Genomic DNA, 18,822 nt, shown 5'->3' on the forward strand with positions numbered 1-18,822 from the left:
TTCCTACAAGATTTGGGAGACAGTGACCTGGTTTCCTACCCCCACCAATTAGCAAGGGGAAGGAATCCTTCAGAAAGTGAGCTAAACCTTTAAAAAAAATAAATTGGAAGTTTGAGGGCACTGCTCCTGCCAACCTAGCAGTTCGAAAGCACACCAGTGCAAATAGATAAATAGGTACCGCTCCAGCGGGAAGGTAAACGGCGTTTGCGTGCGCTGCTCTGGTTTGCCAGAAGCGGCTTGGTCATGCTGGCCACATGACCTGTATGCCGGCTCCCTCGGCCAGTAAAGTGAGATGAGCGCCACAACCCCACAAATGAGCGCCACAACCCCAGAGTTGGCCATGACTGGACCCAATGGTCAGGGGTCCCTTTAGCTTTAGCTAGGGGGCATTATTCCCAATGCCACACAGCACATGGCTACGAACAGCCAAGAAAGGACTGGCGCAAGAGATTGACAAAAGTGACTCCTAAAGGCAAACTCAAGGAGCCCCCGTTTCATCATCACACCCACCCACCCAGGGACCATTCTCCCCATGTCCCCTGTGGGGGTGTCTCCTAACAACTCTCACCACCCCTAAAAAGCAACAGCTCCCAGAATTCTTTTAAATGTGTAGTGCAGCCCAGCTGGGCATCTAACACTAATAATCATGTGGCAGTTAGTGGCTGGTGTCACACTGATAAAATCTGAGATACCGCTGATGTTTCTAGTCACCTGACCAGAAGCAGCCAACCAGAGTTCTTTCAGCCACCAGCACCAGGACCAATCGGTGGGGTCCCTCAAAACTCATGGAAGGACCCCAGCATTCTAACCCAGTCAGTCTCCTTAATTAGCCAATCAGAACATTTCACCGCCATTCCTCAAATACTTAATAAGATTCCTATGGTATCACCCTCAAGTCTCTCCATTTTGCATAACTACCCAATTAAGATTCCTCAATACTACAGAAGCAGCCAAATATTTCAGTAGCCATTCATTGGTTCCCCACTATTTTCAGGAGTGAGGAGGCAGGAAAAGCACTCGGGTTTAATATTTTTACAAATGTGTACTTTTATTTTATTCTTGTTCTTACTGAAATTCAAATCATGTCCCCCCCCCCCCAGAAAATAAGTCATTCTCCCTCCTTCCTCCCCCCTTCCCCTCCGCCAAACGTAAGTACATACATAAAAATACCCTCCAACGGGCCCAACCCCAGACCCCAATATCCCTGCCACGGAAACCCTACGTCCCTTTTTCCAACTCTCAGAAGTTTGTTATTTCAAAGCTTTGGCAACCAGCTCATAAGCTAGCTCAATCTCTTCGTCGTCTGGGCAGGTGCTGGCAAACTCCTCACGGGCGTAAGCATTCTTGAGATAGCGGTGGATGCCTTGGAATGCCTCAGGGATGGTAAAGTTGCGGTACTTCTTGCACACCACCTGTTGAGACGGAGAGATCAAACATAATTTAGGCAACATGGCGTATGAATGAATCAGGCACACATGTGTTCCGAGATTCCACACAAGAAGGAATTTGGTAATAGGTGCAGAACTTAGAATTCTGTAAAATCAAAGCATTCTGCCTGCTTGCGGAAGTCCGCCTGCTTGTGTGATTCAAAACAGGACAGATAACATCTCACACAACACACAATACAGTGGTACCTTGGGTTACAGACGCTTCAGGTTACAGACTCCGTTAACCCAGAAATAGTACCTCTGGTTAAGAACTTTACCTCAGGATGAGAACAGAAATCGTGCAGTGGCAGCGGGAGGCCCCATTAGCTAAAGTGGTGCTTCAGGTTAAGAACAGTTTCAGGTTAAGAACGGACCTCTGGAATGAATTAAGTACTTAACCCGAGGTACCACTGTACCCCTGTCCAAGCATTATTGTTGCCGTGTTTATTAACATAGAAGGGACACAGCCAATGAGATTGACTGCACTCCACATTTAAACCTGTATCATACCACTGTAAAAAGTCATGTCTTCCCCCAAGGAATCCTGGGAACTGCTCTTTGTTAAGGGTGCCAAGAGTCATAATAATATATAATAATTATTTACTATTTATACCCCGCCCATCTGGCTGGGCTTCCCTAGCCACTCTGGGCGGCTTCCAACAAAATATTAAAATACTATAATACATCAAACATTAAAAGCTTCCCTAAACAGGGCTGCCTTCAGATGTCTTCTAAAAGTCTGGTAGTTGTTGTTCTCTTTGACATCTGGTGGGAGGGCGTTCCACAGGGAGGGCGCCACTACCAAGAAGGCCCTCTGCCTGGTTCCCTGTAACTTGGCTCCTCACAGTGAGGGAACCGCCAGAAGGCCCTCGGCGCTGGACCTCAGTGTCCAAGCAGAACGATGGGGGTGGAGATGCTCCTTCAGATATACAGTGGTACCTCAGGTTACATACGCTTCAGGTTACAGACTCCACAAACCCAGAAATAGTGCTTCAGGTTAAGAACTTTGCTTCAGGATGAGAACAGAAATCGTGCTCCGGCGGCGCGGTGGCAGCAGCAGGCCCCATTAGCTAAAGTGGTGCTTCAGGTTAAGAACAGTTTCAGGTTAAGTACAGACCTCCAGAACGAATTAAGTACTTAACCTGAGGTACCACTGGAGTGGACCGAATCATGAAACAATCCCTGTTCCCCTCACAGAGCTACAGTTCCCAGGGCAGTTTTTAGCCATCAATGCCTCTGGGAACTGTAGCTCCGCTAAGGTCTCCCTACAACTTTCAGCAACCATAACAAACTGCTTTAAATGTGTAGTGCAGCTGGGGCCATTGTGGCTGAAGATAATTTTTCTTTTCCCCCTGTAGCTCGATTTCAAGAAAGACCAGTGATTCAACTAAGCTCAAACCTCAGCCAACAGATTTCCACGCTTACATTGTGATAAGTTACCATATTTTTCACTCTATAAGACACACTTTTCCCCTCCTAAAAAGTAAGGGGTGCGTCTTATGGAGCGAATACGCAGCTATCGCACAGCGATCCCTCTTGCTGTTCCGGCTTCAGCAAAAGCGACGCAAAGCCTCTTCAACAACATTTGATTCAAAATATTTTTTTTCTTGTTTTCCTCCTCTAAAAACTGGGTGTGTCTTATAGAGCGAAAAATACGGTATTTAGATCTTGAAGTCTACCCAGGTATTTAACAGGAGAATCTTTCCACAGAAATGCCAATATTTTTGCCCTTTTGTCCACAGAAGCATGATTTAAATTAAAACCCAGCCATGAAAAGATCTGGCCAGGTTAATTTTATAACCTGAGTCTTGGGGAATCTGAAGTCCCAATTTAACTTGCTCCGCTGGGGAAAGTCCTCTTAACTCCCAGATTACATCCAACCTGCCTTAGGGGAGTTGGGGGTGGAGTGTCACTGGAGGAGGAGCAAAAGAAGAGGTTTTCACCTTCACAATGTGAAGCTTGGGCAGAAGATTGCAGTCGGCCAACGTGAGCTCATCCCCATCGAGGAATTTGCGGCGGGACTGACCCTCGTCCTCAGCACTATTCTCGTCCACCTCCTCCGGCAGCGGCGTTGTCAAATAAACATCCAGCACCTTCAACGCTTTCAGCAAACCTTTCTCGAGATCTAAGAAATACGGGGAGGACGGGCAGGGGGAGAGGGGGGAGGAATGAACGGAACCATTGAAAAGCCAAGGAGTGACAAGGGAAAACATCAGGAAGGGTTCAAGTAGCATCTAAGCTGGAAAGGGAGCCATTGGGATTTGAGGCAAGAGGGAGACACAGAGGGAGCCAATGGCATCCAAGAAAAAAAGAATGACAGAGCCAATGAGATCAAGGAATTAAGGCACCATCTGCATTTCAGGCAGTGTCCTACCACTTTAAATGGTCATGATCCCCCCAAGGAATTATGGGAGATGTAGTTTGTTAAGGGTGCCTAGAGCCACCCTATTCCCCTCATAGGTCTACAATTCCCAGATTGGTTTAACAATTGATCCCTCTTTTCAAGGAACTTTGGGAATCATAGCACTGGAGGAGAAAAAGGGTCTCAGCACCTTTTTCTTTGGAAGGGCGAGGTGGGAAGTCGTTGAATGTATGGGTATAATACAGGGTGGATTTGATTTAAATCAAATTGATTTAAATCACAATTAAAATCACTAGATAGTAAGACTTGATTTAAACTTTTTTTTTTTACAGAAAGACATTTTTGCTGTTATAATCTTAATATTTACAACCAAATGAAGGTTTCATTTTTGGAATAATAAATTTTCAGAGTAGTTTTTACAGTTATATAAAAAAATACTGATTTGGTTATACTATTGGAAATGCATAGACAGGTCATTATGAAATTATTGTGAGGTTTAATAAGTTAACTGTTTATATTTGGACAACTTTTCTGCTGTGCTTTATTGGTAGGGGGAAAATAATCATTTCCATAATAACAATTTAAACAATTTATTTAAATGAAACAATAACATTATAGCATATGTATCCATGTTTGTTAACTGATGTGGTTAAACAATTAAAAAACAACAACTTAAGACTGAGTTTTAGCCCACATGATAAACTTAAAACAAATCCTTATTTCCTGATGAATAGCCTTTGGACTATAATGTAACTTAAATAGAAAACTATCTATAGATTTTTTTTCCTCCAAAAGCATTTTATTTTTAAAAAATCCAATTTAATTTAAAAAAAAATCAATTTAAAAAATAAGAATCCGATTTTATTTTATTTTATTTATTTATTTTAATCACTGCTTTTTATCCACCCTGGTATAATGAAAGATGCTAATATGGAAATGTAAAACCTGGAAACTTTAATAAAAATTATTAAAAATTAGGGGGGGTCTCAGCACCCTTAAAAAGCTATGGCTCCCAGGATTCATACGTAATTACCTAGATGAATCCCGCCCAATTAAAACGAAGATGCAACCAAGCAGCAACTGAAGCGCATGGAGGAAAGAAGCCAGTGACAACAAAAGGCTATCCCAGTCAGTTCACTGAGAGGCCTGGGAAAGAAGGGGCCGATAGAATTGAAAAAATAACAAACTGAGAATCAAAACACCTGAGAAGAGGCCGCCCAGTGAAGATTTGGGGGCCAAGATACTCACTGGAGTTCTGCCCCGGGTTCGAGTTCTTGATATAGGCAGAGAACTTGGCAAAGACGTCAAGGCCAGCTGTGTTGGACTCGGGGTTACGGGCAGCCAACTTGGGGTACCTGTGGGAGAGAAGGCAGATTTATCATCAACCGTGAAGCGGACTAGCTTAGTGGCAAATCCTCCTAGAGAGAGCCAGCAACCCCCTTTCCCTAACCAGTTCCCCTAGATCCACAAAAATTATCGCAAAGCATTGAAAGTACTCAATAAACGGAGGTTCTGCCCCCTGCCCCTCAGCAGAAGCCTGCCCCCTTGAGGGGGTGATCTCCTAAAAAATGCTCAAAATAATAATAATAATAATAATAATAAATTTCTACCCTGCCCATCTGGCTGGGTTTCCACAGCCATTCTGGGCGGCTTCCAACAAAAGATTAAAAATACATCAGTCATTAAAAACGTCCCTTAAAAGGGCTGCCTTCAGATGTCTTCTAAAAGTCAGATACAGTGGTACCTCGGGTTAAGTACTTAATTCGTTCTGGAGGTCCATTCTGAACCTGAAACTGTTCTTAACCTGAAGCACCACTTTAGCTAATGGGGCCTCCTGCTGCTGCCGCGCCGCCGCCACATGATTTCTGTTCTCATCCTGAAGCAAAGTTCTTAACCCGAGTCTGTAACCTGAAGCTTCTGTAACCTGAAGCATCTGTAACCCAAGGTACCACTGTACAGACGCTCCAGGTTACCAACTCCGCTAACCCAGAAATAGTACCTCGGGTTAAGAACTTTGCTTCAGGATGAGAACAGAAATCGTGCAGCAGTGGCAGCAGGAGGCCCCATTAGCTAAAGTGGTACCTCAAGTTAAGAACGGTTTCAGGTTAAGAACGGACCTGCAGAACAAATTAAGTTCTTAACCCGAGATACCACTGTGGTTGCTTATTTCCCTGACATCTGGTGGGAGGGTATTCCACAGGGCAGGTACCACCACCGAGAAAGCCCTCTGCCTGGTTCCCTGTAACCTCACATCTCGCAGTGAGGAAACTGCCAGAAGGCCCTCAGAGCTGGACCTCAGTGTCTGGGCTGAACGATGGGGGTGGAGATGCTCCTTCAGGTATACAATAATAATCCTTGGTATGCCCATGATCAGCTCAATTGCCTCAAATAATTCTTACTTGGGAGGGCAAAGGACCTCCTCAAGGAACTCTTCAATCTTGTTAGTGTCTGTATGAACCTCGGTTCCGTACATCAGGAACGGGAGCTGACCTCCGGGGCATAGTTTCTGCACCGTCTCGGTCCTCCTACAAGGAAGAGAAGAAGAAGAAGAACATATTAAGAGTGCTTGTAACTGCGAGAAGGACCCCAGAGCGAAGATAAGCGATGCTGGCCGGACGGGGAGATGCACGTGCGAGTCCATAGCAAAAGGGAGGGTGCCCTAGGGTGCCCCTGCGGCAATTTCTACCCACCTCTTGGTGTCCACCGTGGTGACGTTGAAGGTCACGCCCTTGAGCCAAAGGACCATGAAGAGTCGCTGGGAGAAGGGGCAGTTCCCGATTTTGGCTCCATCGCTGCCGGCCTGAGGAAATGAAACCAAAACATTGAGATCTAAGCCTCAATCTAACTCTGCCATTCTGTAATTCAATGACTAGACCCATCTTTAGCCTAATCCAGCTTGTCTTATGTACATCATCATCATCATTGTTAAGTTGTGGGTGAACATATCAGACGACACAGTGATTCTTCAAAAAGCTCTTGTTTATTCAAAGGCCAGAACAGAACTGAACTGAAGGGTTCAGCCAGCCTGCTTATATAGAGCTCCACTACAACGCCACAGTAACCATTTTCTGTAACTATCCAATCACTGAACGTCACTTTCAATCCCTTATTTGCATATGTGGACCTGAGTGAAAACTATCTACAGTATCCCCCTGCTGGCCAAGGGTGAGAACTTCAGTACATAACAATCATCATCATCAATTTTTTAGTCGCTTGGAGGTGGGAACTGGAACTACTGACACTACAGCATTGGCTACCAGCACATCATCAGAAGCTACTACTGATAGACAACCATTTTTACTACAGACCTCTGATGTACAACGTGCCTTTCGGTGCATTAACATTAGGAAGGCAGCTGGACCGGATGGAATCACGGGACGGGTAATTAGGGACTGCGCTGCAGAATTAGCTGGTGTATTCACGGACATTTTTAATCTATCCCTGTCGCAGGGTTCTGTCCCTACCTGTCTGAAGACATCGATTATAGTGCCAGTCCCCAAGCAGTCAGGGGTGGTATCTCTCAATGACTATAGACCAATAGCCCTAACATCTGTCGTTATGAAATGTTTCGAGAGATTGGTGCTAGATCATATTAAGGCTGGTCTTCCATCCACTCTAGACCCGTTCCAGTTTGCATACAGAAGAAATAGATCTACTGATGATGCTATTTCCATCGTTGTCCACACTGTACTGAGTCATTTAGAACGACAGGGAACCTACGCAAGGCTGTTGTTTGTGGACTACAGTTCTGCCTTCAATACAATTTTGCCAGACAGGTTATTTCTTAAAATGATCAATTTGGGTATACATCAGAAGATCTGTCTGTGGGTAAGGAATTTCCTGACTGACAGGCCGCAGACAGTGAGAATGGGACCTTACTATTCTTCTACTCTAGTATTAGGCACAGGAGCTCCTCAGGGATGTGTGCTAAGTCCCTTTCTCTATTCCCTGTACACATCTGATTGTACCCCACTGTATAAGTCCAACACAATCATCAAATTTGCGGATGATACAACAGTGGTGGGGCTCATTAGTGAGAACGATGAGACTGCTTACAGGAAAGAAGTACAGGGGTTAATTCAATGGTGTAAAGAAAACAATCTTATGCTTAACACCAAAAAACCCAAAGAACTCATAGTTGATTTTAGGAGAAAGAAAAGTGTATTTTTACCATTGCACATAAATGGCGAGGAGGTGGAGAGGGTTGGTAGTTTTAAATACCTGGGCATTTATATCTCTGAGGACCTCTCATGGACTGCAAATATTAACATGGTTGTGAGGAAGGTGCAGGGGAGGTTGTATTTCCTGAGAATGCTCAGGGGACTGAATCTATCTCAGCACCTACTCCTGTCCTATTATCACAGTACCATTGAGAGTGTCTTAACCTATAGTATATTATCGTGGTATGGAAGCAGCTCTGAAACGGATAAAAAAGCTTTACTGTGAATAACAAAAATTGCCCAGAATGTTATAGGGCTCCAGCTACCAACCCTGGATGAGATCTTCACGTCTCGCACTTTGAAGAAGTCACACAATATCCTGAGAGATCCCACCCATCCTGCTCACAACTTCTTTGAACTGTTGCCTTCGGGCAGAAGATATAGAACAATGAAAACACGAACCACACGCCTTCTGAATAGTTTCTATCCAAGAGCTCTGATTGCACTAAATAATGATCTCAGGGCCAGTTGTAAGAAATAGCAAGCAGGGAGTAGGAAGGAATGAGATAGGGTTTAGGTCATGTTATGCTTTTAATAGGTCATGTTATATTCTGGATTATGTATGTTTTATAGATTATGTCTGAATGGGATGAGAGTGTTGGAGGTACGTGCAAATGTGTATGTGAAGCCGGTCTTTGGATGGGTGTTTGATTTTCGTTGTTGTGTATACTGTGTATATACGGACAATGACAAATAAATTTCTATTCTATTCTATTCTATTCTATTATACCCCGCCCATCCTGCTGGCTTTCCCCAGCCACTCTGCTAGTTAACTCCGCAGCCTTGGGATGGTACCCAAAACGTAGCTTAAGTAATTCTGGAAACGTAGCTAAAGTAATTCCCGCTGCAAGCCAGAGAGAGGGCAGTGTTTGATAGACAGATAAAACTTTATTCGCATTAGCCAATGGCCATAGCAACAGTAAAACATTACGGTATACGCAGAAAAGGAAGTTTGATTTAAGAGCACAATTTAAAAGTTTGAGCACAATTTAAAGTCCTGAATCAGCCATCAGTTAGTGGCCCTTATTCTGATTGCCCCTGCTATGAACCTAGCAACCTTTGCTGTTATCTGATAGGGCAATTTTGATCTGATACGAGAAAGGACATTGTGGTAGTGGTTGAGCGCCCTGGGATGGTTAGTATGAGTGGGGTTTTTTATGAGAGTCAGAATCACAGCACTTTTACCAGCGACTTGGCCTTCAGGAAGCCACAATAGCATGTAGGAAAGGGCTGAGACTGACTTGCAACTTGAAATTCCCAGGTGTCAAAAAATGTTGTTTATGTATGCCACTACTGCGGCCCGTGTTTTGCTAGCCCAGAAACTAGAAAACGAGCGAGGTTCCAACCAAAGAAGAATGGCAACTCAAGCCAACAGAATATGCGCAGCTTGCAGGCTTAACATATAGAATATGAGAACAAGAAGGACATACGTTTAGAGAAGATTGGAAAATGTTTATTGAATGTATGGGAAATAACGGTGTACAGCTGAAAACGCTGGCAGCATGAAGGCAAATTAAACAGTGTAAATAAGTTCTGATGGATGTAATAATGGAATGCTGAATGGTATAGTTTTTGTAAAATATGCAGGGATTTATGATATGTAAAATGAGCCATGGAAAGAGGAGAAGGGGAGTCACTGATGTCTTAAGAATGTAGAAATGAGTACTTTAAATTGTAAAACTGAAAACTTAATAAAACTGAGAGAGTCTGACTTTTAACCACTAGAGGGAGACAGTGGCATACGAAAGGCCACAATACCTTCCTCCACAGTGAAATATAGTATTGGTTCTTTGCACTTACAAAGGTCACAGCCACCCAAAACTTTTTTTTTTTTTTTTTTAGAAAAAAGAAAAAAAACAGAGTCGCCCTGTTCCGAAGTGGCTGTAAATCACAGCGCTGGTGATCAGTTGGCATGCTTTCCGCAGGTTTCGGTCTCCCCTGCAGGCTGGGAGCTCCTGCTGAACCTTGATCTCTGTTTAGCTTGCCACACAGGAGTCGCCAACTAAGCAGGTTTATCAACCGGGTTCTATACAAGTTCCTGGGAGGGCTCCGCGCGCAGGCCTGCAGCAGGATATCTCCTAGTCCAAAATGAGGAAATACACAGAGGTATCCAAGAGGCCAAACTGCACTGAAGGGGGCGCTGCGCTTAAGGAGGCGGCCTTAATGGCACTGCTTTTATTGTCTTTTACTATAACCACGTTTGATGGCGTACTTTAGATGCAATGTGCTCTCCTATAATGAGCTTTAAAAAAATTGAAATATTGTGGTTTTGTCGTGTCCGACTCTTCGTGACCCCATGGACCAGAGCATGCCAGGCACTCTTGTCTTCCACTGCCTCCCGCAGTTTGGTCAAACTCATGCTGGTAGCTTCGAGAACACTGTCCAACCATCTCGTCCTCTGTCGTCCCCTTCTTCTTGTGCCCTCCATCTTTCCCAGCATCAGGGTCTTTTCCAGGAAATCTTCTCTTCTCATGAGGTGGCGAAAGCTTCAGGATCTGTCCTTCCAGTGAGCACTCAGGGCTGATTTCCTTCAGAATGGATAGGTTTGATCTTCTTGCAGTCCATGGGACTCTCAAGAGTCTCCTCCAACACCACAATCAATTCTTCGGCGATCAGCCTTCTTTATGGTCCAGCTCTCACTTCCATACATCACTACTGGGAAAACCATAGCTTTAACTATACAGGCCTTTGTCCCCAAAAGACCAGAGGCTTTTTTGCTTGGTCTGATGGGAAAGGAAATTAAGATAAAGGACCAAAGATTATTCATGTATATGCCACAGCTGCGGCAAGGACTTCGTTGGCCCCAAACTGGAAATCACAAGAAGTTCCTAGCATTGCGGAGTGGCAGTCGAAAATGATAGACGACACGGAACTAGCCAAATTGACGGGAAGGATTTGGGATAGGGACGACCAGAGATTCTAGGATAATTGAAGTAAATTTACTGAGTATTTAAAAGATAGTTGTAAAAACTTAAAAACACTAGCAGGACTGAAGTAACTCCTATAATGTAAATAAGATGTAATGTAAATAAGATGAGAGGATAAAATATGCGAAAGAATGCGACAAGGGATACCAACTGGAGGGAAGGAGGGAAGTCATAGCTTGGCAGAGCAAAATGGTTTATATGTTGATGTATGTATGAAATGTATGGAAAGAAAGATTATGTAAAGGAAACAATAAAAAATTATTGGGGGGGGGGGAATAGATGTGGCCCCAGACAGAATGGCCAAACCTGTGGCAAGCCAGCACCTCAGGGGACAGTGGGCTGCATAGACAGCAGGGATCTCTTATCAACAATTGCTAAAGGGAAGAAGATCTCTTGCTCTAGTAATCCACACAGTCAGGGAGGAGATAAGATGAATCATCTTCCATGGAGGACTACGGCCACCAACCGTTGCCATGGGAACAGATGGGCTTCCCCAAACATCCTCCAGAAAGTTGAGTTGTCGCCAGCTAAACACGGCGCAGCCAGTTCCTACTTCGACTACTCAGCAATGGTTACCCCTCAGCCACTGCCAGCCTGGCAGGCACAAGGGACAAGAAGTTGCTATAGAAATGCCCAAACAGAAAGGCGTGTGGAGCCAGACATCAATCAAAATGGCCGCCGGACTTAAGAGCTGCTCCGCAATGTCAATCGGCTGTTTGTAATTTTTTTTTGGCAATTCGCTGTTCCCGTGCAAACAATAACGAAACGAAAAACCCACATCTAAAATTCTTTGAAAACCTGACTCAGGTTGCAGAATACATTGTGCTGACGTAACCGTCTCCATTTTTTGACTGTCACTGTGCAAGATATACTCAGGGTAGCAAAAATTATAATATAATATAATATAATATAATATAATGCAGCTCCTGTACCTTTCATATTTGTACTGAAGGGGGAACTCCAGTGCAACCTGTCATGCAAGCTAAACAGGGCTTTTGAGCAAGTACTAATAAGTTTGCTTGAACTTAAATACTTAGATTTATATCCTGTCCTTCTTCGCAAAGGAGCCCAAGGTGGCAAACACATCGGTGATAAAACAAAACGATTTTAAAGGGAAAAAACGTATTCAAAAACCCAAAAAGCATCTAAATTTTTTTTTTAAAAAAAATTAAATTAGATTAAAAAAACAACAACACACACCCAAAAAACTATTAAATCAGCAACAGGGAACTTGTGGCCCTTTTAGGTGCTGTCAGGACTCCAACAGCCATCAGCCCTAGCTAGAACTGTCAGTGGCAACAGTGAGGGATGTTGAGAGTTATAGTCCAGCAATATCCCTTTTCCCCATCCCTGTAATTAAAGGTGCAAGAGAGCCCTGTTTCCTTTTGCATCCAGCCAGACTGCCAATTTCCCATGACTCAACAGACCGCAATTTCGACGGGCATCCCATGAGAAGTCCCGATGGCAAGAAGAATCTGGCAATCCAGGGAAGAAGAAGGAAAAAACCTTTCTCCTTTTTTTAACTTGCTAAATTTCCAAACAGAAAATTACTGTATTTTTCGCTCCATAGGACGCACTTTTCCCCTCCTAAAGAGTAAGGGGAAATGTGTGTGCATCTTATGGCGCGAATGCAGGGGGAGGCAGGCAGGAAAAGCCCCCAAAAGCCGCACACAAGCTCCACGCGGCTCTTGTGGGCTTTTCCTCAGGAAGCAGAAGGGACTGACGCAGCCAGTCAGTCCCTTCTCCCTCCTCGTAGAAAAGCCCGCAGGAGCCGTGCGCTCCTTAAAGGGTGCGCGGCTCCTGTGGGCTTTTGCGGGAGGTGGGGGTATTACCATAGCCGCGCGCAGCCTCTCCCGGCTGGAGAGGTTGCGTGCAGCTATGACAGAAGTCAAGACAGCGAGCAGGACGCATCCTGCTCGATGTCTTGGCTTCTTTGCTCTTTGGGGCTGGGGGGCAGCGCTTCCTCCCACGGCCAGCCCCACAAGCTCAGGGAGCAGCGGAAGGCTGCGTGCCTTTCCGCTGCTCCCCGACCTGTTCTTTGGGGCTGGCGGTGGGCTTCCCCCCGCCAGCCCCAAAGAGCAGGTCCAAAGGAACCCGTAGCCTCCAGAGCGCAGCGGGAACTCCCGCAGCGCTCCGGAGGCTTCTGGTTGCCTTCACTGAAGCCTGGAGAGCGAGAGGGGTCGGTGCACACCGACCCCTTTCGCTCTCCCAGCTTCCAAGGTAGCCGCCTGAAGGACGACTGAACGCACCTTGAGCGGCACCTTGTTCTAGAGGGGGAGAACAAGGGGAAAAAAAATCTCCCCCTCTCTGCGCAGCGCCTCCTGCCACTTCGCTGAAGGGGCGCTGGGCAGGGAGAGGGAGTTTTTTTTTTCTTGTTCTCCCTCTCTAAAACAAGGTGCGTCCTATGGTCGGGTGTGTCCTATAGAGCGAAAAATACGGTAATAATTTTAAAAGGCCGCAAGCGCTTTCCCCAGAATATTTTGCATTCCACATGTACCATACATTTTAAACCACCTTCCAAGAATCTTGGGAATTGTAGTTTATTGAGACTGCTGGGAAGCATAGCTCCATGGTGGAGTAAACTACAGCTCCCAAGGTTCTTTGCAGGGAAGCCATAACTGTGCAAAGTTCTATAAATATATGCAGCCAGTAGCCCCACCAACGTTTCCACCCTAAATAATCCCCAGTGCCTTTTCCTAACCACTTTCTGCCATCGTGATTAATTGTTCTCATGGCAACCCTGCCCTTTCCTTTCTTCCAGGGACTAGCAGGTTTAAAGTTTTTTTTTTAAAAAAAAAATAACCATGACTCTCTGGTTGCTAAATCGGGCACAGAAACAAAACCGCAAACCCTTACATGGGAAAAAAGAGAGATATGCCCTTCCCTGGAAAAAGATCAAGCAAGAATGAGCCATAAAAATGATAAGTCAACTAGCTTCTGGAGAAAACATGTACACAAGGATGGAGGGTGGAGATGAAGTCACATGATTTCCCGGTGGCTTGGGGCGGCCAGCCTAGTCTGATCTGGAGGAGACAAGAGGGAGTTCCCAGGCTGACATCATTCTGAGACTTAGAAGGGTTTTTTTAAAAAATACTAAGGGGATGTTCATTTCAGCCTTTGAACGGCAGCCAGGAAATTCCACTATGGGCTGTCAGAAGTTACTCAGCCACCCAAGGCCCCCTTATCTCCACCTAATACATTCCGCTCTTGGAGAAGCCACGCTTCATCCATTCCCAAGGAACCCATGAGTCCGGGCCACAGACATTCAACCCCACTCTAGATAATTACACCAGGAGGGGAGAACCTCACCGTCACTGGTCCTGCTGAAACACACCCTTGAACTCTGACAAGGTATCCTGCTTGTCTGAATGGAGGGCACAGAGGGAGGGGTGTGTGAGCGCATGTAGAAACTTGCCTACCCTACGAAGGGCAATTCTGCATTTGTCGCCCTCCTCACTTTTGCTCTGCTACATGGCCCTCAAAAGGCTGCCTGGGAGGGACTGTGGCCCTCAAGGTGGAGATGGTTGTCCACCCTGAATTAGGTCCTACACCACTTGGGGTGCAGGTGGTGCAGTGGTGTAAACCACTGAGCCTTGGGCTTGCCGGTCGGAAGGTCAGCGGTTCAAATCCCCTCAATGGGGTGAGCTCCCGTTGCTGGGTCCCTGCTCCTGCCAACCAAGCAGTTCAAAAGCACACCAGTGCAAGTAGATAAATAGGTACCGCTCCAGCGGGAAGGTAAACGGCGTTTCCATGTGCTGCTCTGGTTTGCCAGAAGCGGCTTAGTCCTGCTGGCCACATGACCCGGAAGCTGTACACCGGCTTCCCTCGGCCAATAAGGCGAGATGAGCGCCACAACCCCAGAGTCGGCCACGACTGGACCTAACGGTCAGGGGTCCCTTTACCTTTACCACTTAGGACGCAGGTGGCACTGTGGTGTAAACCACTGAGCCTTGGGCCTGCCGGTCGGAAGGTCAGCAGTTCGAATCCCCTCAATGGGGTGAGCTCCCGTTGTTCGGTCCCTGCTCCTGCCAACCTAGCAGTTCAAAAGCACACCAGTGCAAGTAGATAAATAGGTACAGCTCTGACGGGAAGGTAAACGGCGTTTCCGTGCGCTGCTCTGGTTTCGCCTGAAGCGGCTTAGGCCTGCTGGCCATGTGACCTGGAAAAACTGTCTGCGGATAAATGTCGGCTCCCTCAGCCAGAAAAGCGAGATGAGCGCCGCAACCCCAGAGTCGTTCACAACTGGACTTAACAGTCAGGTGTGCTTTACCTTTTTTTTAACCACTTCTCTTAGAAGAACCCAGGAATCCCAACCCTTAATTTTACTTGCCAAATGCTACTCCCCTGGTCAGCACTTAGTGTAGCTGAAGAGTGGTTGGCAACCATGCTAAGGACGAGAGTCCCACCCTCAGAGTGGGATACCCGGCCACTCTCTCTATTCTAACCCCCTAAAAATGGCAGTTGAGGAGACTTCTTCATCACTATGGCTTATTCCCTTTCATGAATTCCTTCCAGCCTTCGAATCCACTTGATCCCTCAAGCTCCTTTGAACCTGCAAAGGCAGCCCAGACCGGCAAATGCCCACCAATGAGACTGTCAGGTCCGTAATCTGAAAAGGCATCTCCTTCAGGGTGGAACCCTCTTCAGGCCCAAGGGCCACCGGGCAACTTTTGGGGGGCCACCTCAGCAGGGGGCGGGGCCAAGGGCAAAAGTGGGTGGAGCAACCAATCTGAATTTTTCCTTCCTCACAGAAGGCTGGTTTCAACCAATTCCTTCCTTGGTTCAGGCAAGGAAGAGGCATGAATAGAGTTCAAGGGCCCATTCCAGCCAGCGATGACACCAGCATTTCTAAGGAAATGACATTTTGAGGGGCTAAATATAGGCAGAGGGAACCGGGGATCCCTATTTCCGCGTCTCTCTCTCTCGCTCTTCCACTAGAGCACACACACAGAAAAGACATTGTAAGGAGACTTTGTTCCCAAGCACCACCCCTTTCCTCTCCTCTTAAAGCCAAGCCTCCTGGCACCCTTCCCGTCTCTAACCCAATATTTATGTATTTGCATTTCGCACCATGACAAGAGCAGCCGAGCTTAAAGCACACGTACAACATCGTCTGCCTGAAAGAGGGAAATGGGTAAAAATGAAAAACTGGAAATGACACTTTCAAGTTTGCCGTCTCCCCTTCTGACCAGTGTTACAAACTTAGGTATATAAGCTAGGCCCCAAATGGCTCCTTAAGCCAAGGTTGTGGTCAGCAAAACAGAGTGTTTAGTTGCTATTTTGGGGCAAAACGGCTCTAAAGCCTTGTTTTCCGAAAGGTGGACTGGCTGGGATTTGATTCTCAGTCGAACATCTCAGAAGCTCGCTCACAACTTTCCAACATTTGCGGCCGGATCAAGCAAAATTTATTAATTGCAGTTGTTTTGGTAGGTGGCGTTTTGATTTGAAAAATTGCATTGAGGTATTCTATGGAAGAGATTCATAAATGGAATTCAATTAAACCGACCAACAAATGAATAAATATACTGTCTTTTTGAATTCCCCCAATATGGACCAACATAGCTAAATCTTACAATTTTTTTATTGGTAGATAGGATGGTCAGCTGTAAAATGAAGGTGGGGGAGAAGGCAGAGGGCCTTCTCGGTGGTGGCGCCCATCCTGTGGAACGCCCTCCCATCATATGTCAAGGAAATAAACATCTATTTGACTTTTAGAAGACATCTGAAGACAGCCCTGTTTAGGGAAGTTTTTAATGTTTGTTTTGTTGTGTTTTTAATATTTTGCTGGTGAAACCCAGCCACATGGGTGGGGTACAAATAAATTATCATCATCATGCATCTTTAATAGGAGAGGGGATTTCAACAAATACAGCCTGCCATGCAGCTAGTAAAGGTACAGGATCCATTTCCCCTTTTGCATCTGGCTAACCTAACAGATCAGGCTTGCCGATCAGAAGGTCGGCAGTTCGAATCCCCACGACGGGGTGAGCTCCCATTGCTCGGTCTCTGCTCCTGCCAATCTAGCAGTTCAAAAGCACGTCAAAGTGCAAGTAGATAAATAGGTACCACTCCGGAGGGAAGGTAAACGGTGTTTCCGTGCGCTGCTCTGGTTCGCCAGAAGCGGCTTAGTCATGCTGGCCACATGACCCGGAAGCTGTACGCCGGCTCCCTCGGCCAGTAAAGCGAGATGAGCGCCGCAACCCCAGAGTCGGTCACGACTGGACCTAATGGTCAGGGGTCCCTTTACCTTTACCTTTAACCTAACATCAGACTCTCCTTCTTCCCTCCCCACCGCCAACTCAAAGAACCCAGGACTCCATATTCTAAGTCTTCTTTCCTGGCTCCGGATTAGTTCAGAGTACACTCACGCTGGAATAATTTGCTGGGCTTGATAACGCTCTACCTCTGCCACAGCCTTTGGCCTAATCCAGGAAAGATACAGAAGCAAATCAGTGACAACTGACTCCAGCACACGCGTACAGTTTGCGAGAGCGTTCCTGCCCACACATGCACACACACCCAGCAGCTCAGATCAATTGCAACTCGGACAATAAAAACAAGGGAATAAAAAGCCAACAACAAGCTACACTGTGAGGAAATGTATTCCAGGGAACAGAGGGAGGGAGGGAGGCGCAGTTTCTGTTAGGTGCCACAAATATGCAGAATGCACCTGATGATTCAGGGAGATCCGATTCTGCGCTAGGGTTAATTAATGCAAATGGTGCAACATTCCAGAAGCTGTGTGCACACCTGAGAAGGATGTGGCAAGCTGAAATGAGCGAAAGCAATGCTGCGGAGAGCTCAATGCAAGTCTCAGGGGCGCTGCAGCCCTCTCAGGGTCTCACTCCGCAAACCCTTTCTGATGGTGTACACCAGGCACAGGCAAACTCGGCCCTCCAGAAGCTTTGGGACTACAACTCCCATCATCCCCGACCACTGGTCCTGTTAGCTAGGGATGATGGGAGTTGTAGTCCCCCAAAAAATCTGAAGGGCCGAGTTTAGCCATACCTGGTGTACACGGAGGAGGATCCGCAGAATGTCGATCATCCGGGCGATCAAGGCTTCCGCCCATAGCTGCCAACTTCACGGTACGATCATCTTTATTGTCATTGTCCCATACAGAACAATGAAAATCTACATCAGACATTCAAAAACCAACAAGCCTGCTATCCCAGCTTGGTTAACCCCCTAAAAACTCTGATACCCCATAATTAAATATAATACACTCCCACAGAGTATATTATGTTTAGGGAAGCTTTTAATGTTTAATAGGTTATTGTATTTTAGTGTTTTGTTGGAAGCCGCCCAGAGTGGCTGGGGAAACCAAGCCAGATGGGCGGGGTATAAATAATATATTATTATTATTATTATTATTATTATTATTAAGACTACTTTACACTGCGTTTAAAACCAAAATTGCATTTGGATAAAAACTGTTTATCAGGCGGCTAGTCCTAGTCAAGGTCCCTTCCACAACTTTCCACGCAGCCAGAAATCCTGCGAGGAGCTCACAGCTGCGCAAGAGACCCGGAAAAGCGTTGTGCAGGTAAATTTGCTGCGAGCAAAGTAGCCAAATGCAAAAAGAAAAGGAGAAGGAGAAGATGCTCCTGTGCCTTTAATAGTTCTGTAGGAGAGGGAATCTCGCAGGGGAGGCCTGGTTAATCAGGGCATAATGGCCACTGGCCCACCAACCTCAGGCTGCCCGCACCTGGCTGTCATCTTACAACCAAGACGGGAGAGTGGCACTATTTTGTCACCTCCCTCCTCCAGGGTTTCACTGCTGCCCCTGCAGAGCTCATCTTGTGCGAGGGAATTCCATGGTTTCTGACTGTGCCCTGTGAAGCGTAATAATACCCGCCCTTTAAATAACACTCTAGGTACATTAC

The 18,822-nt window shown here is 46.1% G+C and overlaps 1 protein-coding gene across 2 annotated transcripts in view; it reads right to left on the reverse strand.

Moving 5' to 3' along the window:
- Window positions 1-1,022: 1,022 nt before the first annotated feature.
- The window catches only part of CLIC1 (chloride intracellular channel 1), a 37,145-nt gene continuing 19,345 nt past the window's right edge, over window positions 1,023-18,822 (reverse strand). For both annotated transcript variants that reach the window (XM_083426697.1, XM_083426698.1), the window contains exons 2-6: window positions 6,480-6,589; window positions 6,189-6,314; window positions 5,038-5,144; window positions 3,371-3,552; window positions 1,023-1,412 (exon numbers count right to left, since the gene is read on the reverse strand). In XM_083426697.1, coding sequence (XP_083282823.1) covers window positions 1,251-1,412; window positions 3,371-3,552; window positions 5,038-5,144; window positions 6,189-6,314; window positions 6,480-6,589 — 687 coding nt within the window. In that variant the 3' untranslated portion in view covers window positions 1,023-1,250. The remainder of the gene's footprint in view (window positions 1,413-3,370; window positions 3,553-5,037; window positions 5,145-6,188; window positions 6,315-6,479; window positions 6,590-18,822) is intronic.

Source organism: Podarcis tiliguerta (assembly GCF_965153285.1).
Source record: "Podarcis tiliguerta genome assembly, chromosome: 2".
In the NCBI taxonomy this organism is placed as follows: domain Eukaryota; kingdom Metazoa; phylum Chordata; class Lepidosauria; order Squamata; family Lacertidae; genus Podarcis; species Podarcis tiliguerta.